Consider the following 25,477-nt stretch of genomic DNA (forward strand, 5'->3'; position numbering starts at 1 on the left):
AGTCTCCTGCCTCAGCCTCCCAAGTAGCTGGGACCACAGGCGCCCACCACAACGCCCGGCTATTTTTTGGTTGCAGCCATCATTGTTTGGCGGGTCCGGGCTGGGGATTTGAACCCGCCACCTTAGGTGTACGTGGCTGGCGCCTTAGCCGATTGAGCTATAGGCGCCGAGCCTCTAAATTTTCTTATTAACCAAACTCTCTAACCTCATCATGTCTTAGAACATTGTTCAGTTTGCAAATATCTTAAGCTAAATCTAAGAAACGATACTAAAATTAACTTAATTCTGACATACAAGTACCATTCCACTTTTCATTTAGTAAGCTATAATCTTAAGCATTAATGTTAAATTCAGAATTCAGAAAGGTCTCTTAACTTTCGTGGTGCTTTCTCCCTATCTTGTTTTAAAGGTATGAAATGTTTTCTCTTTTGGAAAAGAAAGAGCCTAATAGTCCTCCAGTTTTATGAAGAAGACTTTAATTCAAGTTTTATGTGACATTTACAAATAAGAAAGCATAGTTACTTAACTTTTGGGAGATAAAGTTAAATTTACTCCCTGGAGCTACTATTGTAACTTAGCCGCAGAACTTTTCCTGTGCTGTTCCCATTCTCTTTTATAAACCTAGTTTGTTTGTTTTTTTTAATACCAGTGATTTATTTTATCTCACTTCTTTATAACTTCTGCTGACTTTTATTCTTTGATATAATGTTCATCAATGTAAATTAAGACTGTGAATTTCTAGGACCTACAAAAGTGATATATTTTTTATAAGAAAGTATAGGAAAAAGAAGTTGGGCATTGAATTACCTCATCTAGCAAAATTTCAGGGAAATATGGTTCATTTTTATTTTTTATTTTTTAAAGTCAATGATGTTATGATAGATTTCTTTGTGTACACATGCTTTATAATAAATTTTCACTTGTTGGCCTGTCAAAAAAAATGTGCTTGGCTGGGTGCAGCTGCTTGTGCCTATAATCCTAGCACTCTGGATGGCTGAGGTGGGTAGATTTCCTGAGCTCACTAGTTCGAGACCAGCCTAATCAAGAGCAAGACCCCATCTCTACTAAAAATATAAAAGCTGGCCAGGCATAGTGGCCTGTAGTCCCAGCTACTTGGGAGACTGAGGCAAGAGGATTGCTCAAGCCCAAGAGTTTGATGTTGCTATAAACTACAATGACTCCATGGCACTCCATCCAGGACAATAGAGTAAGACTCTGTCTCAAAAAAAATTTTTAAATTTATGGGCGGCGCCTGTGGCTCAAAGGAGTAGGGTGCCAGTCTCATATGCCAGAGGTGGTGGGTTCAAACCCAGCCCTGGCCAAAAACTGCAAAAAATAATTAATTAATTAATTAATAAAAAATTTTAAAATATGCTTATAGTTTATCCAAAGAGAATAAGAGTAACATTGTGAGAGGGTAAAGTATAAAGATATAAACATCTAGGATCTTGATGACATCATTGAATATACTATACTATATTCAAAATTAAAACTGAAAAAAATAATATGTACTAATTATTTTTAAAATAGGCATTGAATAGGCAAACCAACATCAGTAGCTGCCTTCCAACAAGATTCCTTGCTATGTGAGAAAAATTAATTCCTATTTACTTAAAAATTAATTCCTATTTACTTTAACCACCATTATTCAGTTTTTCTGGGCCCATACTTGCAAGCTTATCTGCTAAATACAGCAGGTCCCAGGAGGCTCTTTCTCACTGGGGGTATTTGGTTGCCTTTGCCACTCTGTTCCTTTGCTTATTTCTTACAGGGCTCTTTCTAGTTTAGAGCAGAGGTTCTGACCCCAGACTGCACTTTGAAAGCATCTGGGGAACTTTCACTAAAGTCCCTTTGCCCAGGCCCACCCTAGATGGATTGAACCCACATCTCTAAGGGTGGGGCCAGGTGGACAAGATTATTTTTGAGGTCCCCTAGGTTAATGATTGTCAAACTTTTTTGGTTCGGCACCTGTGGATCAAGTGGCTAAGGCGCAGCCACGTACACCCAAGGTGGCAGGTTCTAATCCAGCCCGGGCCCGCCAAACAACAATGATGGCTGCAACCAAAAAATAGCCGGGTGTTGTGGTGGGCGCCTGTGGTCCCAGCTACTCAGGAGGCCGAGGCAGGAGACTCGCTTGAGCCCAGGAGTTGGAGGTTGCTGTGAGCTGTGATGCCACAGCACTCTGCCCAGTGGGACAGCTTGAGGCTCCCGTCTCAAAAAAAAACAACTTTTTTTAATCTGGGCGGTGCCTGTGGTTCAAGGAGTAAGGCATTGGCCCCCATATACCAGAGGTAGTAGGTTCAAACTCGGCCCCAGCCAAAAACTGCAAAAAAAAAAAAAAAAAACTTGTTTTAATCTAAGGACCCTTTATATTCTTAAAAATTACTGAAGATACTAAAAAGCTTTACTTACATGTGTTATTGATATTTACTATATTCAAAATTAAAACTGAAAAAATATAATATGTACTAATTATTTTTAAAATAGCAAAGATAAACCACCTTGTATACATTTACATTTCTCCATAATAAAAAGTAGACAAAAACTGTTTTGGGGGGGTTTTCTGAAACAGAGTCTCACTATGTCACCCTCGGTAGAGTACCATGGCATCACAGCTCACATCACAGGTGCCCACCACAATGCCTGGTTATTTTTTTGTTGCAGTTGTTGTTGTTTGGCAGGTCCAGGCTGGGTTTGAAACCACCAACCCTGGTATATGTGGCCAGTACCCTAACCACTGAACTATGGGAGCCAAGCCAGACAAAAATAGTTTAAATAAGGAAATAAATAGTTTTTAAAGACTTAAAAGACTATCAGCTTTATTTGGATTGTGACTTAAACAAACACATGTACAAAACTCACAAAACAACCTGTAAAATCTGAACACTGACTGGATATCTGATAATAGGAGTGATATTAAAGATGTGATAATAGGCATGGTGCCCATTGCTCAGTGGTTAGGGTGCTGGGCACATACACCGGGGCTGGCAGGTTGAAACCTGGCTTGGACCTGCTAAACAACAACAATGACAACTACAACAAAAAATAGCCAGGCATTGTGGCGGCGCCTATAGTCCCAGCTACTTGGGAAGCTGAGGCAAGAGAATCACTTAACCCAAGAGTTTGAGGTTGTTGTGAGCTGTGACACCATGGCACTCTACCAAGGGTGACATAGTGAGACTCTGTCTCAAAAAAAAAAAAAATGTGATAAATAGAATTATGATTATATTTTTAAGAGTAAGAAGGTAAAATCTGGAACAAAGACAAGGGCCTAGCTAACCATTATGCACAGTAGATGCAGTGTCTAGGGTCCACAATACTTTGGAGGGTCCGTGGAAAATGTGTACCCTTCTTTCCCCCACCCCTCTTAAGAAACAGTGCAGGGTCTCACTCTGTTGCCCAGGCTGGAGTGCAGTGGTGAGATCATAGCTTACTGCAGCCTCAAACTCCTGGGCTCAAGAGATCCTCCCTAGTTTGCTGAGTAGCTGGGACCACAGGCATGTGCCATTATACCCTTCTTGTTTTCTATGGGGATCTCTCTATGTTACCCAGACTGGTCTCCTGGCCTCAAGCAGTCCTATCACCTTGGCCTCCCAAAGTGCTGAGATTACAGATGTGAGCCACTATGCCTGGCGTACATTTCTTTCAAAACAGAAAAAAAATTAACTTCTAGGTTGAAGAAAATATCTTAATATAGCATATTGCCTGTAAACCAATACAGTCATAAATATGATTTGAAAATGTTTTTGGAAGGAAAAATTCCAGAAAGTCAAAAGTACACAGTGTTCACAGAAGTATAATGCAGCCCTGGATATAAAAGGCATGAAAGTTTATGTGCTGAACATTGAAGCATCAAAATGCAAACTGGCAAAGATGCTGGCTTCTGAGGTTAAAGATCTCATGACATCATGGCCACAGAGCTGAACATGACTTTGGGTTGCCCATTAGGGAGGGGGTGAGTGGAGGAGAGCAAATGTGGTTATGAAGAGACTGGATGGATCAGGGGGGTCTAATATATACAAAGAGGTCTGTTTAGAGGGAAAGGTTGCAGACACCTCCTGGGTGTCTCAGTGATCCCACATTATCTAGGTACAATGTCCCCAACACCCCTCAACTTCCTACATATCTGCTTATTGGTACACCAGGCCCCCAACCATAAACAATTGGTTCTCAGGGAGATAAATGACCCAATCTAGGCCAACCAGATTGTTGCTTCACAGGGCTGACCTGTCGAGCCCAGAGACATAAAGGTTGAGACCAGCCCTGCCAAGTGGTGTTCCTGGTCACACTCTAGGGACAAAGTCCATGAACCCTTGAGGTCCCCAGAACTGCTCTCCCTATTGAGTCAACCCTTCCCTCAAATCCTGGGAAACCCTAATATTTTTACAATAAATTCCCTTGGGGGCCTAAGCTATTCTGAATCAGATTTCGATACTTATAACAAAAAAAATTAAGCTACAATAGGGACTCTACCTAACAAATTCAAATATTTTGATCTAGTTATACGTACCCTCACATTAACCTAAAATTTAAAAAAATTAAGTATGAAATCTGAACAGCACTACGATCAGAAGTGTAAAGTGAAAACAACCACTGGGTCAACAATAACCAACTCAAGGTTATTGTAGCTGGCCAGTCCCCTCCTCTCCCTTTGCAGTACAAAGGCTATGATTAAAGGGGAAATTATTCCCTTAAGAGCAAGTAGTATCCCACTTTGCAGAAGAGGAAACTGATGCTGGAGTTAAATGTACAATTCAGTTAGAAGCAAAAACCCCAGCAAGCTAAAGGAAGGAGAAGCCCTTGAAAGAACCAGAGAGGCCTCCTGCCAGCAGGCACACGTGCTACCCTTGGCCCTAAGTCTGCTCAAACTTAGACCACCTGCCACTCAGACTTTTTGTCTAGTCCCTCTGTCCACAAGGCCTCAATTAAACACAGTGCTATTTCCCATCTTCTCCCTAACTTAATGTCTCTGAAATGCGTTTGCCAGTTTTCAGTTTTTGTTTGTTTGGTTTGGTTCTACAGATTTGGAATTCTAAAAGTAAGGAAAACTTATAGGTATTGCTAAAAATAGCCATAACTGAAAACTTGCAGAGTTATGAGAAATCTGTGCCAACACTGGTAACAGGGGTATGGCTTATTTAGTGAGGAGAATTGGCCCACTGCCTGATCCAGCAATACTGCCCAGACCTTGAGGAGATGTGAACACCACATAGGAATACATCACCATGACCCACATACTTGCCAGAGTCTCTGTGGAGTCCAAAGCCTTTACAGGTGAAGTGAGATGCCATAATATCCAATATGGCCTTTATTTGTTTTACTTTGGAAAACCATCTACCTATGTCTTAAGAATCAAAAAACCTTTGACCCGGGAGGAAGATGTTACTAACAGAAAGAGAGGCCAGAGCAAAGTGAACCACACTAAGTGACATGCTCCTGCCTCCTGAGGGGAGGCGGTGTGGAGTGGCGGCTCTCACTGCCGCTGAGAAAGGCAGTCTCTCTACTGCCCTGACTGTTTGAAGGTGGCCCTAAAGGAGAAGCCCCTATAGATGTCCCTGGTTTTCATTCAAGGGTCTTTGCTACTGAGATGGCAGTCTGCTAGCAACACCAGTTCCCATGAAACTACCCTGAAGATGAGAAAAAAGATAACAGAAAGCAAACGGCAAGCACCCAAGGGTGACTTTAGGTTGGAGTTCAGAAATCCAACCAGGCCTATGTGAGTAAACCCTCTGTGAACTGCACAGCTGGCCATGAAGACATTCAGGTGCAGCCCTGACACTCCCTGCTGACCACACTGAACTTGCAGAAACGAGGCCTATACAACCACAAAAGTGGGTGGCCACCCCTACTACTTCTTTCTGAGGCAGCTAGAGCCTTATTTTGACCGACTCCCTTCTCTATCTCATCTTCACCCCTAGTCCTTTGTAACTACAGATCCCAAACACAACACAGCCAAGGGAGGGAGAGAACCAACACATAGCCTGTGGCCTTCTGGGACACGTGGTGCTCCCATGGACAGTGATCTGAGCAGTCTCTAAGTTACTTTCATTTTATTCCACAAGTTATTTTTTGACCATAAATCACAGATGCTAAAAAATAACAGCCCAAAGCTGAGAAGTCCAAGGGTGTGACAGGCCAGAGGACCCACCCGCACAGGATTTCCTCTGTGCATCATCTCACTGCCTTCCTGACCCCGTCCTCAGCCACCTAGGAAGCGCACAATTCCATCAGATCACTTGCTTTCAGACACCATCAATGACTCCCTTTTACTTCTGGTGTTCAAGTGAAACTCCTCCCAGAGGAGGTCAAAATTTTTCAGAACTTAACTCCTCCAACAGGAGTTTATGCTCTACCTCAGTCAAACCCAAAGTGTTCCCCAAAGCCCCTGCCTCTCTCTTCTTATCTCCCCCCACCCATGCAGAAGCATCGGTTGCCCACAGCCATTGGAGCTTTGCCAGCAGCCACTTGCCAGGGCACCTGCACTGCCCACACCCAGCCCAGCTTGGGGCGGGGTAGGGGGTGGGGAGTCAGCTGTAAGGAGAGGCTGTAGTCCTGGCATCCTCAGTAGCAGCTTGGCACAGAATCGTTCACAGAACTGTTAGGGCAGCTGGATGACACACGACATAGTTAAATAGGCTTTTGTGATTGGCCTGGGGACCTAACCACTGTATATAAACGTTATTTGAATGACTGTATGGCATTGTTTCCATGGAGAAATCTGAGCTCAAAGCATCCGACCAAAAACGACCTTTGGGGACCTCCCCTTTGTGCTCTAGGGGGGCCTCTGTGGGTTTGGTTCCAACAGCAGAGGGAACCCCTGTGAAAACCTTGATTCTGGCCTTTTGTGGCTGGGACTGGGTGCGGGCGAGGAAGGTCCGGAGCCTCTATCTATTTAAGTCTGATCTTCTCTGGATCTGAGGCCTGCAAGGGAGATAAAGGGGTGTCTGAAGTTCTCCGGCCTTGGAAATTGAGGTGAAGGGCATGGATGATCCCAGAGAGATGAGATCGGGGGCTTCCTCCTCCATGTGTCCTCCTTCTGCTGTGGGAGGGCAGTGTGGTGAACGAGAGCTCAGCGGGTGAGGAAGGAGAAGCAGAGCTGAGGCTGGCAGGGGTGGCTCCGTCTGCGGGTGTCGGCCAGGGTCTGGGCGCCAGCACCAGGGGGCAGCAGAGGCGGAGGGAAGCGCGGCCCCGGGCTGCCCGCGCGGGGGAGGGGTTCGCCTGCCACCCGGCCGGGCGGGGCTGAGCACCGAGAAGCCCAGGGGACAGCTTCCAGAAAGAGTTAGCTCCGCCGCCCAGGATTTTGTCCTTGGGGGACTGTTAAGGCGGCGCCATCCAGGATCGGCCTGGAAAGAAGCACGGGGAGAGGGACGCGGGCGCTGGCTACCCGGGCTAGGGGTGCGAGGTCCAGTCGCACCAGGGGATTGCGGATGGGAAACCGGCACTCGAACACCGCGCATGCGGTTACAGCTGCCCACTCCTAGCCTCAGCAGCCAGGCGCCCTAACAGAGAGAGGGGAGTCCCAGTTGGGATGAGACCCTGGGACAAGTTTTCATCTACCGCTGGACGGAGGAGCCAGGCAATGCTGTGTGAGGAGGCCAGCTAGGGAGGCCTGGGTATCCTGGTGAGTCAAGGACAGAAGGCCCTACTGGGACACCCGACCTGGAGGGGAAAGGAGCAGCTGAGTAAGCCAGGAGAGAAGATTGGGACGGAGGGGGACTGTGCTTCCGACCCAACACAAAGCCTCCAAAGATATACACATAACCACAGGCGATACGGAGGGTCTAGCCATAGCCTTGGCTTTTTACAACAGGACATCGCAAGCCTGGGGGAGGGATAAGATGACCAGGAGTACAGGTGGAGTAAGCATTGTCTTGGAAGTGGGCCTCAGTTTCCTGATTTGGAAAGATTAGACTAGGCCATCCAAGGCTCCTTCCAGCTCTGAAATCCTGAAGTTGGGAGGGACTAGGAGAGGTAAAGGCTGTATCCCAGGTGGAAGAGAGGGCAGGCACACCCACACCCAGAAACAATCCCACACCTGTGTTGGAATCCTGAGCCAGAGGGGCACTAAGCCCCCACCTCATGTCTCTGGGGCATCTGCTTGTGCTTTCTTTTCTGTACTTTGTCACTCAGGTTTTATAAACTCTGGGCCCTGATACCCCACCTGGACAAGCCCTCCAAGGCATTGGGAGTAAACCATCCATTTCTGGTTAAGAGCTCAGCTGGGAAAATGGAGTATTGAATGAGGGCAAGGGGATTGAAATAACAACACAAGCACCAACACATATACCCAGGGCAAAGACACCACATTATTTAAACATCAGTCGGAATGGACACTGGGCATATGATCCTGGGAGTCCCTTCCATCCAGACATTAATCCTTTAATTGCAGGATCAAGGAAGGTGAGGGCACACAGGAGAGGGACTGGAGTGGCCAGGATGGCAATGAGATAGATACTCAGGGGGCTCAGGCCCATAGTGATTTATCAGCCAATATGGAAGAATTTTAATATTTCAACAATCTGCTGGATACAAGTCCTGTACACACTCCACACTGTTCTGTTTCTTCCCTGGGGGAGAGGCCTGGTCCTCAAATAGCAGACATTGCCTGCCAGACCCAGACCAAGTGAAAGACGACAGCAGTTACATGGGCCAGGGAGCCAACACCTGGTAGATAGAGGTGAGAAAGCCCCTCCCTGGGCAGAAAGAGTCAGAGCCCTGAGGCAAAGGAGACCATATATTCTGACGTTCACAGTGGGTGCTACAGGTGGGCTGTGAGGGAGGTGGGGTTTAGCCCGGAATCCCCCACACATAGTCACTGAGGAAAGGCCCTGAGGCAAGGCTGGGGTGCCCAGGCCCACCCCTGGAGAGCTCTGTCTCCAACTTCTGCTGATTTTTGTTGACATTTCTCTTTATCTTTCTTGTCATTTTGTTTTCCACTCTTTAAATAATATAATTACTTTTAAATACAAAATACACAGTGTCCTTTCTCTTCTCTTCCACTTGTTTGGGGGGATTGGGAGGTGAGTTTTAAATAAGGGTCTCAGCTCTCTAACAGGTTGCAGGCTCCAGGTTGGAGGCCCAAAAGCCCCAGATGCCACCCCTCCCCTGGGGTGTCCTGGCACCCACTTCACCCATTCCCTGGCCTGCCCCTGACTGAGGGCTCTCGTCACCAGGGCCCATTGTCCCCTAGATGGTGAGGAGGCCTCTTGGGAGGTGGCACAGATGGATGCTGGAGATCCCAGGTGCACCTGCTTCCAATGGACAGGATCAGACAGCACAGTCCTAGCCCATGAAGCAGACAGGCCCAAGCAGCACTCCTCCCCGCCTTGGGGGGGCCCCCAGGTCTGAGAAGGAGGCATCTAGCACTGGCAGCTGCTCCAACACAGGTGTCCGCACCTCCAGCACCGTTCGGCCTTGCTGTGTCTTGAGGGAGAGACAGGAGAGGAAGAAGTGAGTGTGGTAGAGGCACCCCTACCCCCAACCTCAGGCCCAGGCTTGCCTCTCCTTAGTGCCTTGACTCGATCTGTGTGACTTGGGATGTAGAGATTAGGGGTATCTGTGTGCCCACCTGTCACTCCATGAATGTGTGTTCGTACTCCATGTGTCTCTGCTGGACACCTGTGTCAGTGTGTGCGCAAGCCTGCATGACTCACCCTGCGTGATGCTGGGGTGGGCATAGATGAACTCCACACAGACAGCTCACATAAGTGGCTTCCATCCTTCCCACCCTCCTCACCTCTTTTGAGCGCCCTTGAGCATATCTGACACAAAGAGGCTGAAATCCTCCCTGCACTTCCTGGATGGGCTACCCAAGGGGTTTTCCCATGTCCTTCCTCCAGCCCGAGTCTGGGACCTGCCTGCCACCCAGCTCTTCCTGGTTCTCACCTGGCAGCCATCTCTGAATTCCTTGACATAGGGGCTGGTTTCTGGGCTCAGCTCATCCTCATTGGCTCCCCGGAGTCTCAGGGGACCATCACGAGCTGCTCCAGAGCATGGGTAGGAGACATCCTGGTGTGCTGAGACACTGAGCAGTCTCAGGAAGGTGAGCTGGACCACACCCACCAGGGAGCCCTCTGAATCCACATAAGAGAACTGGAAGGAGAGAGAGGGCTAGGGTCAGGGGGCAGACAGACATGGGCAAGGAGCATCTACAGCACCAGGGCAGCTGAGCCAGGGCCATGAGCAGGGAATAGGAGGAAAGGGCTGAGGGATAGATGAGGGCCAAGTGTAAGCCAGGGAACTGGCTGTAAACAAAGGCAAACTTTTGTTTGGGGTTGTCATGAGGAGACAAAGTGAACATCCAAGGACTGGTAAGAAGGACAGGAAGGAGCCAAGGAATGGAGAAGGGTCAGCAGACTCTGGGAGAGAAGGGAGCAGCCAGGGGACTTGTCACATAAACTCAGAAACCACGGGTCCCTGAGGGGATACACTATGGGCCAGGGGAAGGGAAGTCAGGGGCTGGCTCTCACCTGTGTGACATCATCCCTGGGAGTTACACAGGTTTCCCCTCCTGCTGTGAAGTTGCAGAATACCCGGAAGGCATCCCGAGCACAGCCCTGGTTGGGATCAACCCAGTACTCTCCTGTTAGATAAGGCAGAAGGAAAGTCAAGGCCACCCAGGTCCCAGGGTCCAGGATGCTGTCCACCCTGACATTCCCTCTCCCCCTCCAACAGTTCCACACCCGCCAGCCCTCCCTACCATGCTCTCTGTCTCCTAGGCCTCATCTTCTCCCACCCAGAGCATCATAAAACATCCCACCCTACTGCATCCCAGCCTCACTGTGTACCCTGGTCCCCACAGTAACCCCAGGCTCCTCTGACTGGAGGAGGTACAAGTGTGGACATCCCCACACTGGAGATAATGTGTGGTTGGAGGTGCTTATACAGATTCATCTGTGTAGATACAAATAAGTGTGTACACACAAATAAGTGTTACATATGTGTATGTTTATCTGCTGCTGTAGACACTGGGCTGATAACGATCTGGTACACACTGGCAGGCCCATATCACTTGCCAAACTATTGAAATTCTTCTGACCCAATTGGTAAACACCCACTGTTCCAAGCCCCTCAACCCTTACCCCACACCCAACACCTTGTCTAAGACTCCCTTAACACTCAAATTGCTTGTTCAGTGCCTATGCTGTGGGTAAGATTGTTAGGTCCCCTGAGGGACTGACCATCAGGCAGCTCCGGGTGGCATAGCTTCAGGTCCTGGCAGGTGCGAGCAGGGCTGTCCTGGGTTCCTGTTGGCCGCCTCATCTGTTCAATCTCCTCCCGAAGGGAGTCCAGTGAGCCAAAGATCTCCTCCAGACCTCCAGGACTGCCTGGGGCCCCCCTGGTTGGCACGGCCTCATCTTCCTGCATCAGGCGACTTCCATCCACAGAGCGTCTCGTCTTCTTAGGCATCTGGATGGGCAGTGGCTGGATCACCTCGCCTGGGGGGCCCTGCATGGAGGGACAGGTAGAGAGGCCAAAAGATGATGTTGGTATGAGGGTGAAGCAGAGAAACACCAGAGCAGAAAGGGACAGTCAGAGAAGCAGGCCCTGTCTTTTCACTCACCGGGTGTCCTGGAGGACCCTGGATGCCCTTCTCTCCTTTGGGTCCAGCTGGGCCCTGATAAAGGAGTAAATGCAGACTTAGAGGGGTCAAGAGGTCAAGCACGGGATCAAGGTCCCAGCAGGGTCAAATCTGTCTCCTGGCTCAAAATGAGGGGCTCCACAAAGGGAGTCTATTTGCCCTGGAGAGACAGTGTCAAGTCTAGCTGGGGGAAGCAAAGGTCAGAACTGATGGCAGTCACTCACTGTGGCTCCTTTGGCTCCTTTGGGGCCAGCTGGTCCCTATGAAATGAGGAACAAGAAAAAGATGGTCACTGCAGAGGAAAGATGGACTCAAAGGAATGGAGAGGCAGGGTCTGGAGGGCAGGCAGGAGGAAACATGAGGACATTTGGGAAGCCCTGAAAGTATGGGGAGGAAACACTGGGGGTGGGAGGATGAAAGAGGATACTGAAGACTATGTGAGTCTGGCGGTTGCCATAGAAGTCACTGGGAGGTCACAGGGTGGGGATGAGTAGGGTTTAAGGCACTTAGTGGAGGAACAGATGAGGTACTCACAGGGAGGCCAGGGGGCCCTCCAGGGCCAATGGGGCCTGATGCCCCTGGGATACCCTAGGAAAGGGAGGGGACTGTTCAACTGGGTCCTTCTCCCCACCCTTCCCAAGCATCTATTCCCTTACCCACAGCTGAGTCAGAATCTACCCCTCCCCACCCCAACATGAACCCTCACCCACAGGCTCTCTACTCACCGTCTCCCCCTTCTGCCCAGGGGAGCCCTGAGGGCCAGGAAGTCCCCGATCTCCCTTCTCTCCCTGCTCCCCTGGAGGTCCAATCAGTCCTATGAGACCTGGGTGACCCTAGAAAAGGGAGCAGGTGGTCAGGTACAGAGAGGAGTCACATGGGTGGGGATAAGGGCCAAGAAGGTCTGTGAGTGCCTCTCACTGAGCAAGGACACCTAAGGACTGGAGGCCTGAAGCAGAGCAATGGGCCTTTGGGGTCCCCACTGGTTTCCTGGAATGATGTTGATGGAAGTCATCTGGCCTCATGTCTGTCACTTACCTTCTCTCCCTTGGCTCCAGCATCGCCCCGGAGACCAGGAAGCCCTGGAGGTCCCTATGAGGAGACAGGAAGTCATTCTCTCCAAGCGAAGGGGGACTAAGTTCTCAATCTGTCGATCAGCCCAATCCCAGTCACTCACCATAGGACCTGGGGGTCCAGCCTGCCCTGTGGCTCCAGGACGGCCTTGCTGACCCTGCATATTGGAAGGGACCACAGGGGTCAAGAAGTGTATCCCCACACTACACCCTTCCTGTCCCTTCACCCCCAACTCCGACCACAGCCCTTCCCTGCCATGACTCACCACTGAGCCCGGAAGCCCCCTCAGACCATCAGGGCCAGGTTTCCCTGCTGGGCCTGCAGGACCCACAGGGCCTGTCTTCCCTGGGGCACCCACAGCACCAGGGTCTCCCTGAAACACACATAAGGATCATGTCCTGGCTTGGTGCTCCTAGCACGGTGGTTACAGTGTCAGCCACATACACGGAGGCTGGCAGGTTAGAACCCAGCCCAGGCCAGCTAAACGACAATAACAACTGCAACAAAAAAATAGCCGGACACTGTGGCAGGCAGGTGTAGTCCCAGCTACTTGGGAGGCTGAGGCAAAAGAATCTCTTAAGCCCAAGAGTTTGAGGTTGCTGTGAGCTATGACACTACAGCACTCTACTGAGGGCAACATAGTGAGACTGTCTCAAAAAAAAAAAAAAAAGGATCATGTCCTAAAGGGCAGAGGAGGAGTATGGCTGGGAGCGTAGGGTCCAAGGTAGCAGGGGTAAGGCAGGGAGAAGGGGCCAAACCCTAGGAGCCCCTAGGGCAGGAACAAGTATAGGGAACCCTGTGCCCAAAACGGGCTCAACATGGGAATGGTGGCCATGGGGTAGGTGTCTGGAGATGGAGGAATCTGAGGGGCAGGAAGACGGAAGAAGGCAGTGCCCAGGGCAGCCTCTCCCTCACCTTTGCTCCTTTCTCTCCTTGTCGCCCCTCTGGACCTGGTGCACCAGCAGGACCCTGCAGAGGGGCAGAAAGCAAAAGAAGATGCAGTGGACAGACAGGCTCAACTCTCCCCCCACCCCATCCTCCAGTAGACAGACACACACACAAGTGCACACACAGACACAGACATTAAGAACAGGTACAGCTGAACCAGTTATTGAAATATTGAGTAGTTCTTTACATTTAGTAAAGAACCACTTGGCCACACCCCACCTAGCAACATACCTCCCCAGCAACTAAAAGGTTAACCCTGGCCCAGCAGGGACCCTCCAGAAGAGCCAGCCAGCCCCCTCCTGCAGTGTCCATTCTGATTGGTAGATAAATATCACCACCTCTGGCAAGAACATGTATTCCAAAAACCCAGGAACAAACATACCCAAGATACACTGCACACTTAACAAACCCATCTGCTCATACACACAAAAACCCCATCCAAGGACAATACAGACGTCAGGCATCTCCCTGCCTATGCCACCGGCCATTGCCCAATCTCCCAGCACATTGCCCAGCAAGTGCCTCCTAAGGTTCTAGGTGTCCACTTCACTTACCCGCTTTCCAAGTGGCCCAGGGGGTCCATTCTCCCCAGTAGGACCAGGGGATCCCTGGAGAGAGGAATTAGGGTGACTGGGTGTTTAGCCTCCAGAAAAGGGACCCCCCTTCAGGAGTGGGGCACAGATGGGGTGTAGGGTCTCAAGGTTTGAGTTCAGTGGGAGCAGCAAATTCCCTGGTCACTCACAGGCTGTCCTGGTTCACCATCCTCTCCACGATCACCCTTAGCACCATCCTGGCCCTGTAGGGATGAAGCAAGGTCAGAGGTGGGCTCCCAACCTGAGTAGCATCACCCCTAAAACTCCCAATCTTCCTATTCTCCTGCAGCCTTGCGAAACCTGTAGCTTCCCAGCACCCAAGCCCACCAGCCACACAGTGCACACCTCTGTACAGAGGCCCTCCACAGACACCTGACCCTTTTTGCTGCTTCTCCTCCCTGGGTAAGACTCACCCGAGGGCCACTTTCTCCAGGGGGTCCAGGGTCACCAGGAAAACCAACAGGACCCTGATCCAGAGAGAGAACAAGGGTTACAGTCAGAGCCTCCTAAGTCCACCCAACAGACTCCCACAGGCACATGTCACTCTCCTCTACAGACGGTGCCCACTGGCACTGCCGAGGAAGAGGGTCTCTTGCAAATCTTCCCCCCAACCCTCACCTTGAACATGCTCATGTTCTCTCTGGATGATAGAGCCTATGCATCCCTGCCAGGAGATCCCATTCCCAGAGCTTCCCTCCCAAGTATCCCCCACCCAGAGGTTCCCCACACTCCAAGATTCTCCCTCACACACACCCATATTTCCCAGGTATCTCATTCACAGGACCCGCCTCAGCTCCCCCAAACCCTGTAAACTCACAGGGTTCCCTTTAGGGCCATCGTCGCCCGTGGGGCCTTTAGGCCCTGGTGGTCCCGCCTCTCCTGGCTGTCCTGACTCTCCTTTTTCACCGCGCTCCCCACGAGGACCCTGCAGAACAAGTGGAGAGTATAAATGGCCCTGGAGGTCTTGAAGATTGGGTTACAGCCTCTGCTTCCAAGACACCTTTAGCCTCCCTCCACTCCTCTCAGTGACAATGAGATACACACAGAAAGTCAATCTATGGGGGAGTCCCTTGGCCCCTCTGCCCTTCAAGGAGAGCATAGAAGGCTCACTCCAACCCAGCAATAAGGTGTTGCAGAGACTCCGGGCTGCAAAGGAATTTCAGCTCAAGGAGGTCCCAGGAGGTAGGATGAGGTGGGTGAAAGGGATTAGGGGGTGGGATCTCAGAGCTGTCACTCACTTTGACACCTGGCTCCCCCTGGACCCCTGGAGATCCTGACTCTCCTGGCTCCCCCTGCAAAGAGATTAAGGTCAAATACTTCCTTCTTAAAACAACAACAACAACAACAACAAAACCCTATATTCCCCACATCACATTCTCTTTTGTACCCTCAACCAAAATTTGCAGAAATCCAACCCTCATCCCCTACCCCCAAGACTGGCCCATTCACCCCCTTTCCAGTTACCTTCTCTCCAGGGGGACCCAGGTTCCCAACACCTCCAGGAGGACCTTGTGGGCCCTGGAAGAGGAACAAAAATAGGGTCATTGCTTGTGAGGAGGGGCCATTCCAGGTGCAGAGGCCTGGATGAGGACCTACGGCCACAGCAGTGAGACAGTAGGAGGTCTTCCAGGGGCTGCTCTTGATACCTGAGGTGAGACTAGAGTTTATGGTCTGGAAAAAGGGAGGCAAAGGGTTAGACCTGAAGGGAACAACAAGGGCTGAGATGACTCACATCAGCACCATTGGGTCCAGCTGGGCCTCGAGGTCCTGGGGGGCCAGGTGGTCCCTGGAGAAACAGATACATCAGACATAAAGAAGGGAAGGGAGAGACAGAGAAAGAGTGCTATAGATGGGCATGAATGGTGGAGGGAGGAGCAGCAGTGAGGCCAGGGAGTCAGCAGGGTGTGGGTTGGGGGGCTGGCTGAGGGCAGTAGGGTCACACTCACCATAGGACCCACATCTCCTGTTTCTCCCTTCTCCCCAGAGGGGCCTGGCAAACCCTGTATAAGTATACAAAGCACAGATCCTGGACCAACTCACCCAAAGAATGGCCCCAGGCAGACAAGGCCCCACATCTCCTCTCCTGAGACCACAAAAACCTCCCAGTCCTCTACCTCCTCCTCCCCAGGCCTCATCAATAGGCTGTTGGCAGGATTTGGAACAAACAGCAGCCCACCCTGACCCCACCTCTCAGCCCCTGTCCTCACTCCCTAACTCACCTGTAGGCCAATGGGTCCTGGAGGCCCATTGAATCCTCTTGTTCCTTCATCACCTTTGGCTCCAAAGTGTCCCTGGGGGCCCCGAGCTCCGGGCTCCCCATCTGCTCCCTGGAGGGAGGAAGCAGGGATAAGGACACAGAAGTAGATTATGAGTCAGGTGTTCTCTACCCACAAGCACCAGGCCCAGAGCCCCTACTCCCACCCTCAACCCCAAGGGTAGAGGGGAACTAAAGACAGACGAGAGCCACAAGAGCCTCAATATGGGCAGAGGGGTCACTCACCGCTGCTCCAGGTTGTCCCACAGGACCAATGGGTCCAGGGGGTCCAGGAGGACCCTGAGAGAGAAAGGAGAATCAGAGACACCAAGACAAAGAGATACCATGTGAAAACAAGGTTAAAAGCCAGATGACATCAAGGTCATGGGCACTTACATGTTCTCCCTTGTTCCCTTTGGTGCCCTTCTGTCCAGGGTCCCCCACTTCACCCTAGGAGAAGAAGGCAGATGAGATACGACAGGGGCCAGGCTAATTCCCAGATAAGCCACCTCTTTCTGGAGAGAAGATTGCTCAGGGCATGTGGGTTCCTCACCTTGTCTCCATCCTCTCCGGCCACACCTGGGGGCCCAGCAGGACCAGGAAGTCCCACAGGACCCTGTACCCCATCACGGCCAGTTGGACCAATAGGGCCCTTCTCACCCTGTGGGATATGATAAAATAGTCATGGCCTGGAGGCAACTCTCACACTCAGACACCAAGCCAGAAATCCTTAGTAGCTCATCACCTTGACTCAAGAGCCCTCCCCAGTACCCCTTCCCTAGAGCCTCCATACTCACAGGGACTCCTTTCTCTCCAGCTGCTCCAGGGGGACCCTGTGGGCCTGGGCGCCCTGGGGGTCCAATGGGTCCCCCTGATCCCGCTGCACCTCGCTCCCCAGGGGAGCCCTGAGAGAAGAGATGGAGTCAGACTCCCAGGGAGGATACCCCAGCCCACCATACCACCCCTGATCACAATTCCCAGGAAAAGAGCCCCAAATCAGATGCATTATGGCTGACCGTAGATTCCTTCTGCCAGTCCCCATCCCTGCCTAATCCAGATGCCATGCCCACACTTCCTCGCCCACACCCTTTCCCAGTTCCTTCCTACTGCCACCCCAGACAGGGACCCCAGACTCACTGCAGGGCCAGGGGGCCCAGCCGGACCTTCATTCCCCTTCAAACCAGGTCCACCCTGGGAACCAAAGATTTGGGAAACATGAGACTTCACAGGAACAAGAAGGATGATGGGAGATGAGCTCAGAGAGGGCACCTGGGGGTGACAGAGAGGGGGCCAGGATGCTTGGTGACTTGTTAGAGGCAAGGGTTTGGGAGTCACTCACAGCAGTGCCTGGCAGGCCTCTCTCCCCTGGGAAGCCCCTCAGACCAGCAGGCCCATCCTTCCCTGGGGCCCCAGGGGGACCAGGGTCACCCTGAAAGAAAAGGAAAGGTGATGAGTCACAGCCATGTTCCCAAATCAGAGATGCCTAGTCCCCCTCAAATCCCCAACTACCCACTCTTTTAGCACCCCAACCACAGTCCCCCAAGTTCCTCTCTGCCCAGCCCCTTACTGACCTTCGTTCCTTCTTTTCCAGCTGTCCCAGTCAGTCCCTGCTCTCCAGGGGGTCCTGGGGGGCCCGGGTGACCTCTCTCCCCCATAGGGCCAGTTTCTCCTGCAGCTCCCTAGAAAAAGGAAGAGGCCTCACTCTTGAGCCCTTCATCTCACTTTCTGCTGAAAGAGCCCACCTTGGCCACTCTAAAATATCCCTCTTGAACCCCTTTATTCCTGCCCCAAAGTTCCTGGATGCTCTCCTGGCTGTCACTGGGTTTCTCCTCCCCAGTGTACAGTAATTGCACCAACTTGTGTCCCTGTCAACTTACTGGGGGTCCCTTGTGTCCCTCTTCTTAGAAACAAGACAGTGAGAGAGGGCCCAGGAAATAGACTGACCCCTTTTCAGGACCCCTGCCCCAAATCCAGCTCCCACCATTGACCCTAGCTCCAGGGGTCTGAGTCAGGCAGAACAGGGCAGGGGTGTATGGCTGAGGAAAGAGGGATAGACAGCATAACTCCAGGGTCTGGGGTCCATTCTCTTCTGGCAACAGACCTACCTGAGGTCCCACCACTCCTGGGGGACCAGGGGGGCCAGTCTTCCCTTGGAAACCCTGAGATAAGAAGAGAGGAGAATGCAATGAGAGCATGCTGGACACTGTAGGGCAGACCCCATGCTCCTAGGGGAGGGGGGAGGTCATACTTAGACCTGGGCTGTTGAACTGAGCAGCTCCCCTCTGTCAGGATGCCCCTGTGGGCCTTCCGTGGTTTGAGGGTTCTAGGATTTGAGGGAATGGGTAGCCCAAGAATGAATAGCCAGGGGTATCACTTACCACTTCTCCTCTTTGGCCCGGGTGTCCCGGAAGCCCATCCTTCCCAGCGGGGCCCTAGGAGGAGTACAGATGTCAGGAGAACTCTAGGCTAGAAAGGGGCATAGAGAAGGACTCAGAGAACCAAAGTGGCACAGATCTCAGAGGTCAACTTACCGGGGGTCCTTTGGGGCCAGGAAATCCATTGGGACCCTGAGGTCCGGGGAGACCCTAAGGACAGAGATGGGTTGAGTCAGTGGAATGGGCCAAGTGCTAGGCAGGGGACACAGCCTCTTCCCTGGGGTGAGGAAGGAGAAGGTTCCACCCAGGGTCCCTGGGGAACCCTGGAGAAGGGGAGACTTGCCACACTCACCCTTTCTCCAGGGGGTCCATGGGGTCCATCACCACCAGATGTTCCCTGGGGGAAGGGGGAAAACAGAGTCAGAGAGTAGGGGGAGCTGCCTTCTAGCTGTCTCCAAGGTCAGAGGGGTGAGGGGGAGCTCAGCAGGAAGATGGACTCATGCAGAGGCCACTAACCTTAGCTCCAGACTTTCCTGTGGCACCTCGGGGTCCTCGCTGACCCCGTGGACCCTAGATAGAGAGGAGGGGAGTGGTCAGAAAAACCTAAATGCACCCTTTGGATTTTAGCCTCCTCTTTCTCTACCCCTTGCACTCACCGTGGGGCCCCGTTCTCCTCGAGGCCCTGGTTTCCCTGACAGGCCCTGGTGGGAAGGAAGTAAAGAGAGATTGTCATCTAGGGCTTGACTCCCCACAGAGAGCCCCCAGAGCCCCCAGTCCTTCCCTCCACTCCTTCCCTCCACTAGAGGTTCCCTTCCCTCAGCTTACCCGGGCTCCTTTCTCTCCACTGGCTCCAGGAAAGCCAGGAAATCCCAGGGACCCCTGGTGTGGATGGGGAAGGATGGAAATTGAGAAGTAATGAAAGAGGAAGGGCCAAGGGGGATCAGGAGGGATCACAGAGGCAGTGGCTTGGGTAACATGGGCTTAGTCAGTAACTAGATGGACAAACTCCTGCTGCTCTCTGGGCCTCTGCTTCCTGGTCTGTAGAATGGGGGTCAGCTAAATTCTCTCTAGGGTCTTCTACTGCTCTGCTAGCCTGTGTTCCTGGAATAGGGGTCAGGGAAGGGGAAAGGAGGAGGAGCACCAACAGAACATTACATCACCTTAGGACCTTGGCGTCCAGGGTAGCCAGGCAGACCAGGAACACCCAGCTTGCCCTGTGGAGACAGGGAGCCATTAGGAGAGAGGGGAGCCACTGTTACCATTCCATCCCTAGAGACCCCAGCCCTCAGAGACAACAGCCACATGCCCCACAAACCCCAGCCTCTGGTCTCCTCTACACCCAGGATGTCTGGCTTTCATAGTCTCTCCTTGACAGTAGATTTCCCCAACTCTAGGGCTAGGATATCACCCCCCTCATGTCTGTAGCTCCATCTTGTCCTTCAAAGTCAATATGATCCTGCTGCTGCCCACCTGTCAACCTCAGCACACCCCCACCCACTCCACTAAGACCAGTGCCCCTGCAGCACACCACCCCAATCCCATGCATGCACCCTCCTCCCGGTGCTCCCAGGCTCATCCTGCCCAGGCAGCTGTGCAGCCGTGCTGGAAGCAACAACTTTGCAGCTGGACTGCCTGGGCTCAAACCCTGGCCCTGCCCTTCACTGGCTATGTGATTAACATGCATCTTGACATCCTCGGGCCTCTGCAAAACCTCACCTGCAAAACAGGACCATCATATGCCCTCCTCACAGCACTGACAAAAGGAATTAGTGCCTGGCACATGCCAAGCACTTGGTGAGAGTCAACTCTGGAGATCACAGATCTCACCGGCTTAGACTCTCCCTTCTCAGAACTCCTGCTCCTCTGAGTCTAGACACATTTTCATTCTGCCTCATACCCATAGTTACCCCACATGCCTCATCTCTACCAAATATTCATGACAGAGAATTTTCCTTGACTGTTTACATATCCCCTGGCAACCTGTCAGCAGCCAGGAGGTGCTGCATACAGAGAGGAGCATAATGAATGCACGCTGTCTTTGACTGACTCTGACTTCAGCAGTGGGCATCCCCATGCCCACTCTGACCCCAGTGTCCATGTCCCCTGAGGACCCAGGCACAGACTGCCTCATTCCATCACCTTCTCACCCATGAGCCCCGGGGGCCCAGGGTCTCCAGTGGGTCCAGTGCGTCCCTTTGGCCCCTCAGGACCATCTTCTCCCCTAGATCCAGGAACTCCAATCTCACCCTGAGTGCAAGGGTAGGAGAAATAAGTTTTGGAGGCCGAAGGTAGATTCTGGGCCAGAGGAGAAGCAGGCACCAGAGAGGCTAAGTGGAGATGTCAGGGTCCCAGAAGCTATTACAGGACAGAGAGCCCACAGGGGCAGTGTGGGACAGACAGTGGGGCTGGGATCAGGCTCCCAGTGGAGCACAGCACCAAAGTTGGGGAGCCCAGGGTCTCAGGGCAATAAACTAGTAATTGGGGCTCCAAAGTAGAGGATCATTAGGATGCGGAGTTGGGAACCAGAATGGGGTTTTTACTCACCCTGTCACCTTTCACGCCTATGTCACCTTTGAACCCAGGAAAGCCATCCTCACCCTGAGAAAGACGAAGATAAGAGGACACCAAAGATGACAGAATGTTGGGTTTTCAAAGGGAGGGTTTCAGAGAACATGGGTGAAAGAGTGGGCTGGGGAGCTGAAGGGCAACATGGGTAGGCTGGAGGGAAGTGTGAGAAGAGGAGATGGCAGGAAGGTCATGTGGCAGGATGGAGGTGCTGGCATGCAGGGGGCATGGTGCTCACCTTCTCACCCTTATGACCCTTTAGACCCCGAATTCCATCCACACCCTAGAATGAGAGGGAGACAGAGGCAGAGTGATCAGGGGGTGGAGGGGTAGGAGAACAGAGCTCCCAAGACCTCATTTTGCTCGCCAGACCACAGCCTAGTAGTTGGTTACCTTGACACCTCGAGGTCCTGGGTATCCTAGAGGACCCTGAGGTCCAGATGGACCCTGGGAAAAGAAAGAGAGTGTCAGTGTGGGGGGCCCCAGAAAGGAGAAATGGAAGTAATGACATTAGAGTCTGGGTAGGGTTACAGGGCACAGGGCTTGAGAGTATTATGATAAGGAAATACCAAGGACTCAGAGGCCGCAGAGTCTGGGGGAGATGTGGGAGATCTCACCTGGTTTCCCTTGGTTCCAGGAGGACCTTCCTTCCCGGGATGACCCTAGGAGTAGGGAATAGAGAAGGTGACTATTTGGCCCTACACCCCTCCCTACACTTCTCTAACCCAAATTCCCTGTGACCTAATGAAGCTAACTGAACATGGACAAACACTACCAGTGAACTTTCAGTGCCAGGAACACACTGGATGGATGGTCACTGAGGGAGCTTAGAGGCTGTGCCTAGGGGTAGAGAGCTGGGGGTAACTGGATTAAAAAGTAGGGACTCACTCACCGGGGGTCCATCTGAGCCAGGCATGCCAGGGAGCCCTGGTTTCCCTCGAGGACCCTACAGGAAGACAAGGAGGCTCAGGGGTCACCAGAGGGGTCATGTCTGGCGCTGAGGTCCCAGCAGACATTTAGGGTGCTCCCTACACCCACCATGCAAGCCCCTTGTCTCTCAAATCACTTTCTCACTTACCTTCTCTCCATGAGGACCGATGGCACCCTGGGGCCCTGGGAGACCCTACACATAGAGAGAGAAAGGTCTCAGGAGTCTCCATTCTGTCCCATAGAGAGAGTAGGTGAGCCATCTTCTCCTGCCCATTCAGAGCATGAGCAACGAGAGCCTAAAATGCTTAATTTCCTATTGCCATCTGGGGTCTGACCCATTGTGGAAGCCCAGGGGAAGTCACTAAAGTTGGGGAGGGGGTGGGCAGGACCACTCACCTGGGTCCCAGGGGTGCCCTGTTGTCCAGGAGGTCCTGGCTCTCCTTGGGGTCCCTAGAAACAAGTGACCAGGCAGGGGTCAGAGGAGATAGGGGCAGGTGAGATGGGAGTAGATCTCTGGAGGGAGGGGAGGGCAGAGAGTGAAGTCCCAGTAGATCAGCCAAGAGGGTAAGAGTGGAAAGTAGGCAAATGGTTAATACTGTGGTGAACAGGACCCTGGCAGGGACCTCAGGGATGGAGATCATGGTGGAGTCTCCATTCCCATCACTCACCAAGCTCCCTTTGGGGCCTTGGGGACCATCCATGCCTCGGACACCCTGAAACATGAGAGGAGTGTGAGCAATCCCTGGAGGGACTTTTGGCTCTGAGAGTCCCAGCTATTCCAGAAGTGGGACTGTCAGACCTCCAGTTCATCCCAAACCTAAGCAAACATAGCCAGCCCAGATCTGCAGGGCGTGGGTTTGTGGGATTTTGTTTTGTTTTCCTTGAGGATTTATTTTTCTTTTGGCTATGTACAGAGCCTTTGGTGCACTGCACCACATGGCCCTCCCCATGCATCTGGGGGCAAAGGCTGAAGCGGGGCTATGTGGAGACCAGGGAGGGGGGCAGGTGAGGATGGAAGACCACTGGGGAGGTCAAGCAGTCACACCAGGGCTGGAAGTCAGGGAGTCACTTACTGGGGGTCCAGGAATACCAGGTGGGCCTTTGGGGCCAAGGAGACCTCGAGGACCCTGCATTCAGGGTAAATGGAGGAGATAACATGGATGGGTTAAAGAAAATGTGTCCTTTTAATGCCCATGAACTCCTGGCTTCCCCAGAGCCCCCTCCTCCAAACCAACCCCCTGGACACTCACTGACTCTCCAGGCAGCCCACGGGGCCCAATCTCTCCATCATCTCCCTGGAGGAGAAAGACATGGTGAAATGGCTTTGCCTTCTACACTTATCTTGCACCCAGCCCTGTGCTTGCCATAACACTTACCCGCTCTCCATCCTCACCAGGGGGCCCTGGAAGGCCCTGGGCACCAGTATCCCCCTGGAAAATAGGGAACAGGTAAGAAGGGCCTCAGAGCCTCCCAACACAGGCAGACACAGACCCTCTTAGATTCACAGAGCTCCTGCAGACCCCCAAGCCTCCTTTCCTTGCTTTCTCTCCCTCCACAGATCTACTCCCATCACACCTGCCCCCAATATACTTACTCTGTGTCCCTTCTCCCCAGGTAGCCCTGGGAGTCCATCAAAACCTCGGTCACCCTAGGAGGAAGAGGGGAAACCAGAGTGAAAGCCTGGCCCCTTCCCACCTCAGCCCTCCCTACAGAGTTCTGAGTGGAAAATGGATGCATCCTGGGTGATCCCAGGGAACATCATCATTCCCAGGCAACAAATGAGCACAGGTAAGGCTGGGAGACACAGGTATCAGAGAAGAGCCTATTACCTTCACTCCAGGTTCTCCAGGCATCCCTCGGGCTCCATCAGCACCTGCTCTGCCCTGGAAGTGCAAAGGAAGCAAGGGAGATCCAGAAAGGGGTGAAGTCTTCCATGTTCCATGCCCCTCTCCCTCAATACTCATCCCACCCCTGGTGGACTCACCCTTCGCCCAGCTTTGCCAGGAGGGCCTGCAAGGCCCTGAGGTCCTCTGGGCCCCTGTGAGGGGAAAGTCAGGCAGGATTAATGGGCACAGACAGCAGGAGGCACTGGACTGGGGATTGGGAATGGGGCTGGGGCAGGGGGGTGGTCACCTGAGGGCCCAGGTCTCCAGATTCTCCTTTCAGGCCAGGGCTTCCAGGTTGTCCCTGGTGGAGAGAAGAGAGGATGGCCATGGTGAAAGACACTCCCAACAGTGACCTCAGAGACCTCCCCCAAAGAAGCAAAACAACTTTCAATCTGGCCCCTTTCCAGAAATACCCATACCTACTCCCTCATACAAATAGAGGATCCTCTACCCCAATACCCCACACACTCACCAAGGGTCCAGGGCGACCTGTGTATCCCATGGGGCCAGGTGGTCCACGGAGTGCCAGCTAGGGGATCAGGGGAACAGTAGAACTGAGGGAGAGGCAGCCAGAGAACCCCCAGGCCCAGCACACCCTCCAAACTTGCCCTTCCGTTCCTGATCCTTGTCCACCACTCCGTGGTCTCCTCAACCTCCCTCTCAGCTCCAACTGATCCTTCTACCCCTCCTGGAGCCCTTCTTTCCCACCACACCCCTCCCTCCACCAAGACCCCCTCCAGCCCCACTTACCCGCGCCTGCTGCAGGATTGCCTGGGCCTGAGCCTCCTGAGCTGCCACAACAGGGCCCTTGTCACCCCCACCACTGCCAAACCGGAACTGAGGGGCAAGGAGAGAAGATCCAAGTTCTCCTCCAGGAAATCCTTGGGAACTTCCCAGCCGGAGGCTTCATCCAGCATCTCTGCCCCACCCCCAGGTTCTTCCCCATCTAGCATCTCCCATGGGTTCCAGATAACTACCTAGAGGTTTTCAGAAACTCACTAGCATCTCCCATGGGTTCCAGATAACTACCTAGAGGTTTTCAGAAACTCTGCCTGCCTCCCCTGCTCTCTAGCCTCTGCTTCCCAAATGATTCTTTTGGTTTGAGGGTGCTGTGAGCTAGGCTGATGCCATGCCACTCTAGCCTAGACAACAGAGTGAGACTCTTCTTCAAAACAAAAACCTTCCCTTTGGTTCCAGACCCCCTGAAATATAGGAGTTTCTCTCTGGTTCTAGATGATTCACTTGGTTCTAGAAGATCCATGTTTGATTCTAGG

The 25,477-nt window shown here is 52.3% G+C and overlaps 1 protein-coding gene and 1 pseudogene across 4 annotated transcripts in view; one reads left to right on the top strand and one right to left on the bottom strand.

Moving 5' to 3' along the window:
* The window catches only part of LOC105886925, a 6,655-nt pseudogene extending 1,980 nt beyond the window's left edge, over positions 1-4,675 (top strand). Inside the window, exon 2 of the transcript XR_002773227.1 lies at positions 4,658-4,675. The product of XR_002773227.1 is annotated as a centrosomal protein CEP57L1 pseudogene (transcript). The remainder of the gene's footprint in view (positions 1-4,657) is intronic.
* A 3,625-nt stretch (positions 4,676-8,300) lies between these two features.
* The window catches only part of COL11A2 (collagen type XI alpha 2 chain), a 29,198-nt gene continuing 12,021 nt past the window's right edge, over positions 8,301-25,477 (bottom strand). For all 3 annotated transcript variants that reach the window (XM_003789079.1, XM_003789078.1, XM_003789077.1), the window contains 54 exons: positions 24,954-25,040; positions 24,676-24,732; positions 24,451-24,504; positions 24,302-24,355; positions 24,147-24,200; positions 23,912-23,965; positions 23,694-23,747; positions 23,568-23,612; positions 23,391-23,444; positions 22,986-23,030; positions 22,714-22,767; positions 22,466-22,510; positions 22,280-22,333; positions 22,005-22,049; positions 21,781-21,834; positions 21,626-21,670; positions 21,367-21,420; positions 20,962-21,069; positions 19,983-20,036; positions 19,648-19,701; positions 19,479-19,523; positions 19,339-19,392; positions 19,175-19,219; positions 18,979-19,032; positions 18,826-18,879; positions 18,553-18,606; positions 18,019-18,126; positions 17,787-17,876; positions 17,585-17,638; positions 17,245-17,352; positions 17,001-17,108; positions 16,844-16,897; positions 16,694-16,747; positions 16,413-16,520; positions 16,140-16,193; positions 15,926-15,979; positions 15,658-15,711; positions 15,432-15,485; positions 15,011-15,118; positions 14,607-14,660; positions 14,343-14,396; positions 14,155-14,208; positions 13,568-13,621; positions 12,918-13,025; positions 12,756-12,809; positions 12,617-12,670; positions 12,307-12,414; positions 12,116-12,169; positions 11,806-11,841; positions 11,564-11,617; positions 11,181-11,448; positions 10,470-10,582; positions 9,886-10,092; positions 8,301-9,423 (listed from right to left, as the gene is read on the bottom strand). In XM_003789079.1, coding sequence (XP_003789127.1) covers positions 9,283-9,423; positions 9,886-10,092; positions 10,470-10,582; positions 11,181-11,448; positions 11,564-11,617; positions 11,806-11,841; positions 12,116-12,169; positions 12,307-12,414; positions 12,617-12,670; positions 12,756-12,809; positions 12,918-13,025; positions 13,568-13,621; positions 14,155-14,208; positions 14,343-14,396; positions 14,607-14,660; positions 15,011-15,118; positions 15,432-15,485; positions 15,658-15,711; positions 15,926-15,979; positions 16,140-16,193; positions 16,413-16,520; positions 16,694-16,747; positions 16,844-16,897; positions 17,001-17,108; positions 17,245-17,352; positions 17,585-17,638; positions 17,787-17,876; positions 18,019-18,126; positions 18,553-18,606; positions 18,826-18,879; positions 18,979-19,032; positions 19,175-19,219; positions 19,339-19,392; positions 19,479-19,523; positions 19,648-19,701; positions 19,983-20,036; positions 20,962-21,069; positions 21,367-21,420; positions 21,626-21,670; positions 21,781-21,834; positions 22,005-22,049; positions 22,280-22,333; positions 22,466-22,510; positions 22,714-22,767; positions 22,986-23,030; positions 23,391-23,444; positions 23,568-23,612; positions 23,694-23,747; positions 23,912-23,965; positions 24,147-24,200; positions 24,302-24,355; positions 24,451-24,504; positions 24,676-24,732; positions 24,954-25,040 — 3,852 coding nt within the window. In that variant the 3' untranslated portion in view covers positions 8,301-9,282. The remainder of the gene's footprint in view (positions 9,424-9,885; positions 10,093-10,469; positions 10,583-11,180; positions 11,449-11,563; positions 11,618-11,805; positions 11,842-12,115; positions 12,170-12,306; positions 12,415-12,616; positions 12,671-12,755; positions 12,810-12,917; positions 13,026-13,567; positions 13,622-14,154; positions 14,209-14,342; positions 14,397-14,606; positions 14,661-15,010; positions 15,119-15,431; positions 15,486-15,657; positions 15,712-15,925; positions 15,980-16,139; positions 16,194-16,412; positions 16,521-16,693; positions 16,748-16,843; positions 16,898-17,000; positions 17,109-17,244; positions 17,353-17,584; positions 17,639-17,786; positions 17,877-18,018; positions 18,127-18,552; positions 18,607-18,825; positions 18,880-18,978; positions 19,033-19,174; positions 19,220-19,338; positions 19,393-19,478; positions 19,524-19,647; positions 19,702-19,982; positions 20,037-20,961; positions 21,070-21,366; positions 21,421-21,625; positions 21,671-21,780; positions 21,835-22,004; positions 22,050-22,279; positions 22,334-22,465; positions 22,511-22,713; positions 22,768-22,985; positions 23,031-23,390; positions 23,445-23,567; positions 23,613-23,693; positions 23,748-23,911; positions 23,966-24,146; positions 24,201-24,301; positions 24,356-24,450; positions 24,505-24,675; positions 24,733-24,953; positions 25,041-25,477) is intronic.

This window comes from Otolemur garnettii, unplaced genomic scaffold (assembly GCF_000181295.1).
Source record: "Otolemur garnettii isolate 467f Iridium unplaced genomic scaffold, OtoGar3 scaffold00031, whole genome shotgun sequence".
Lineage (NCBI taxonomy): Eukaryota > Metazoa > Chordata > Mammalia > Primates > Galagidae > Otolemur > Otolemur garnettii.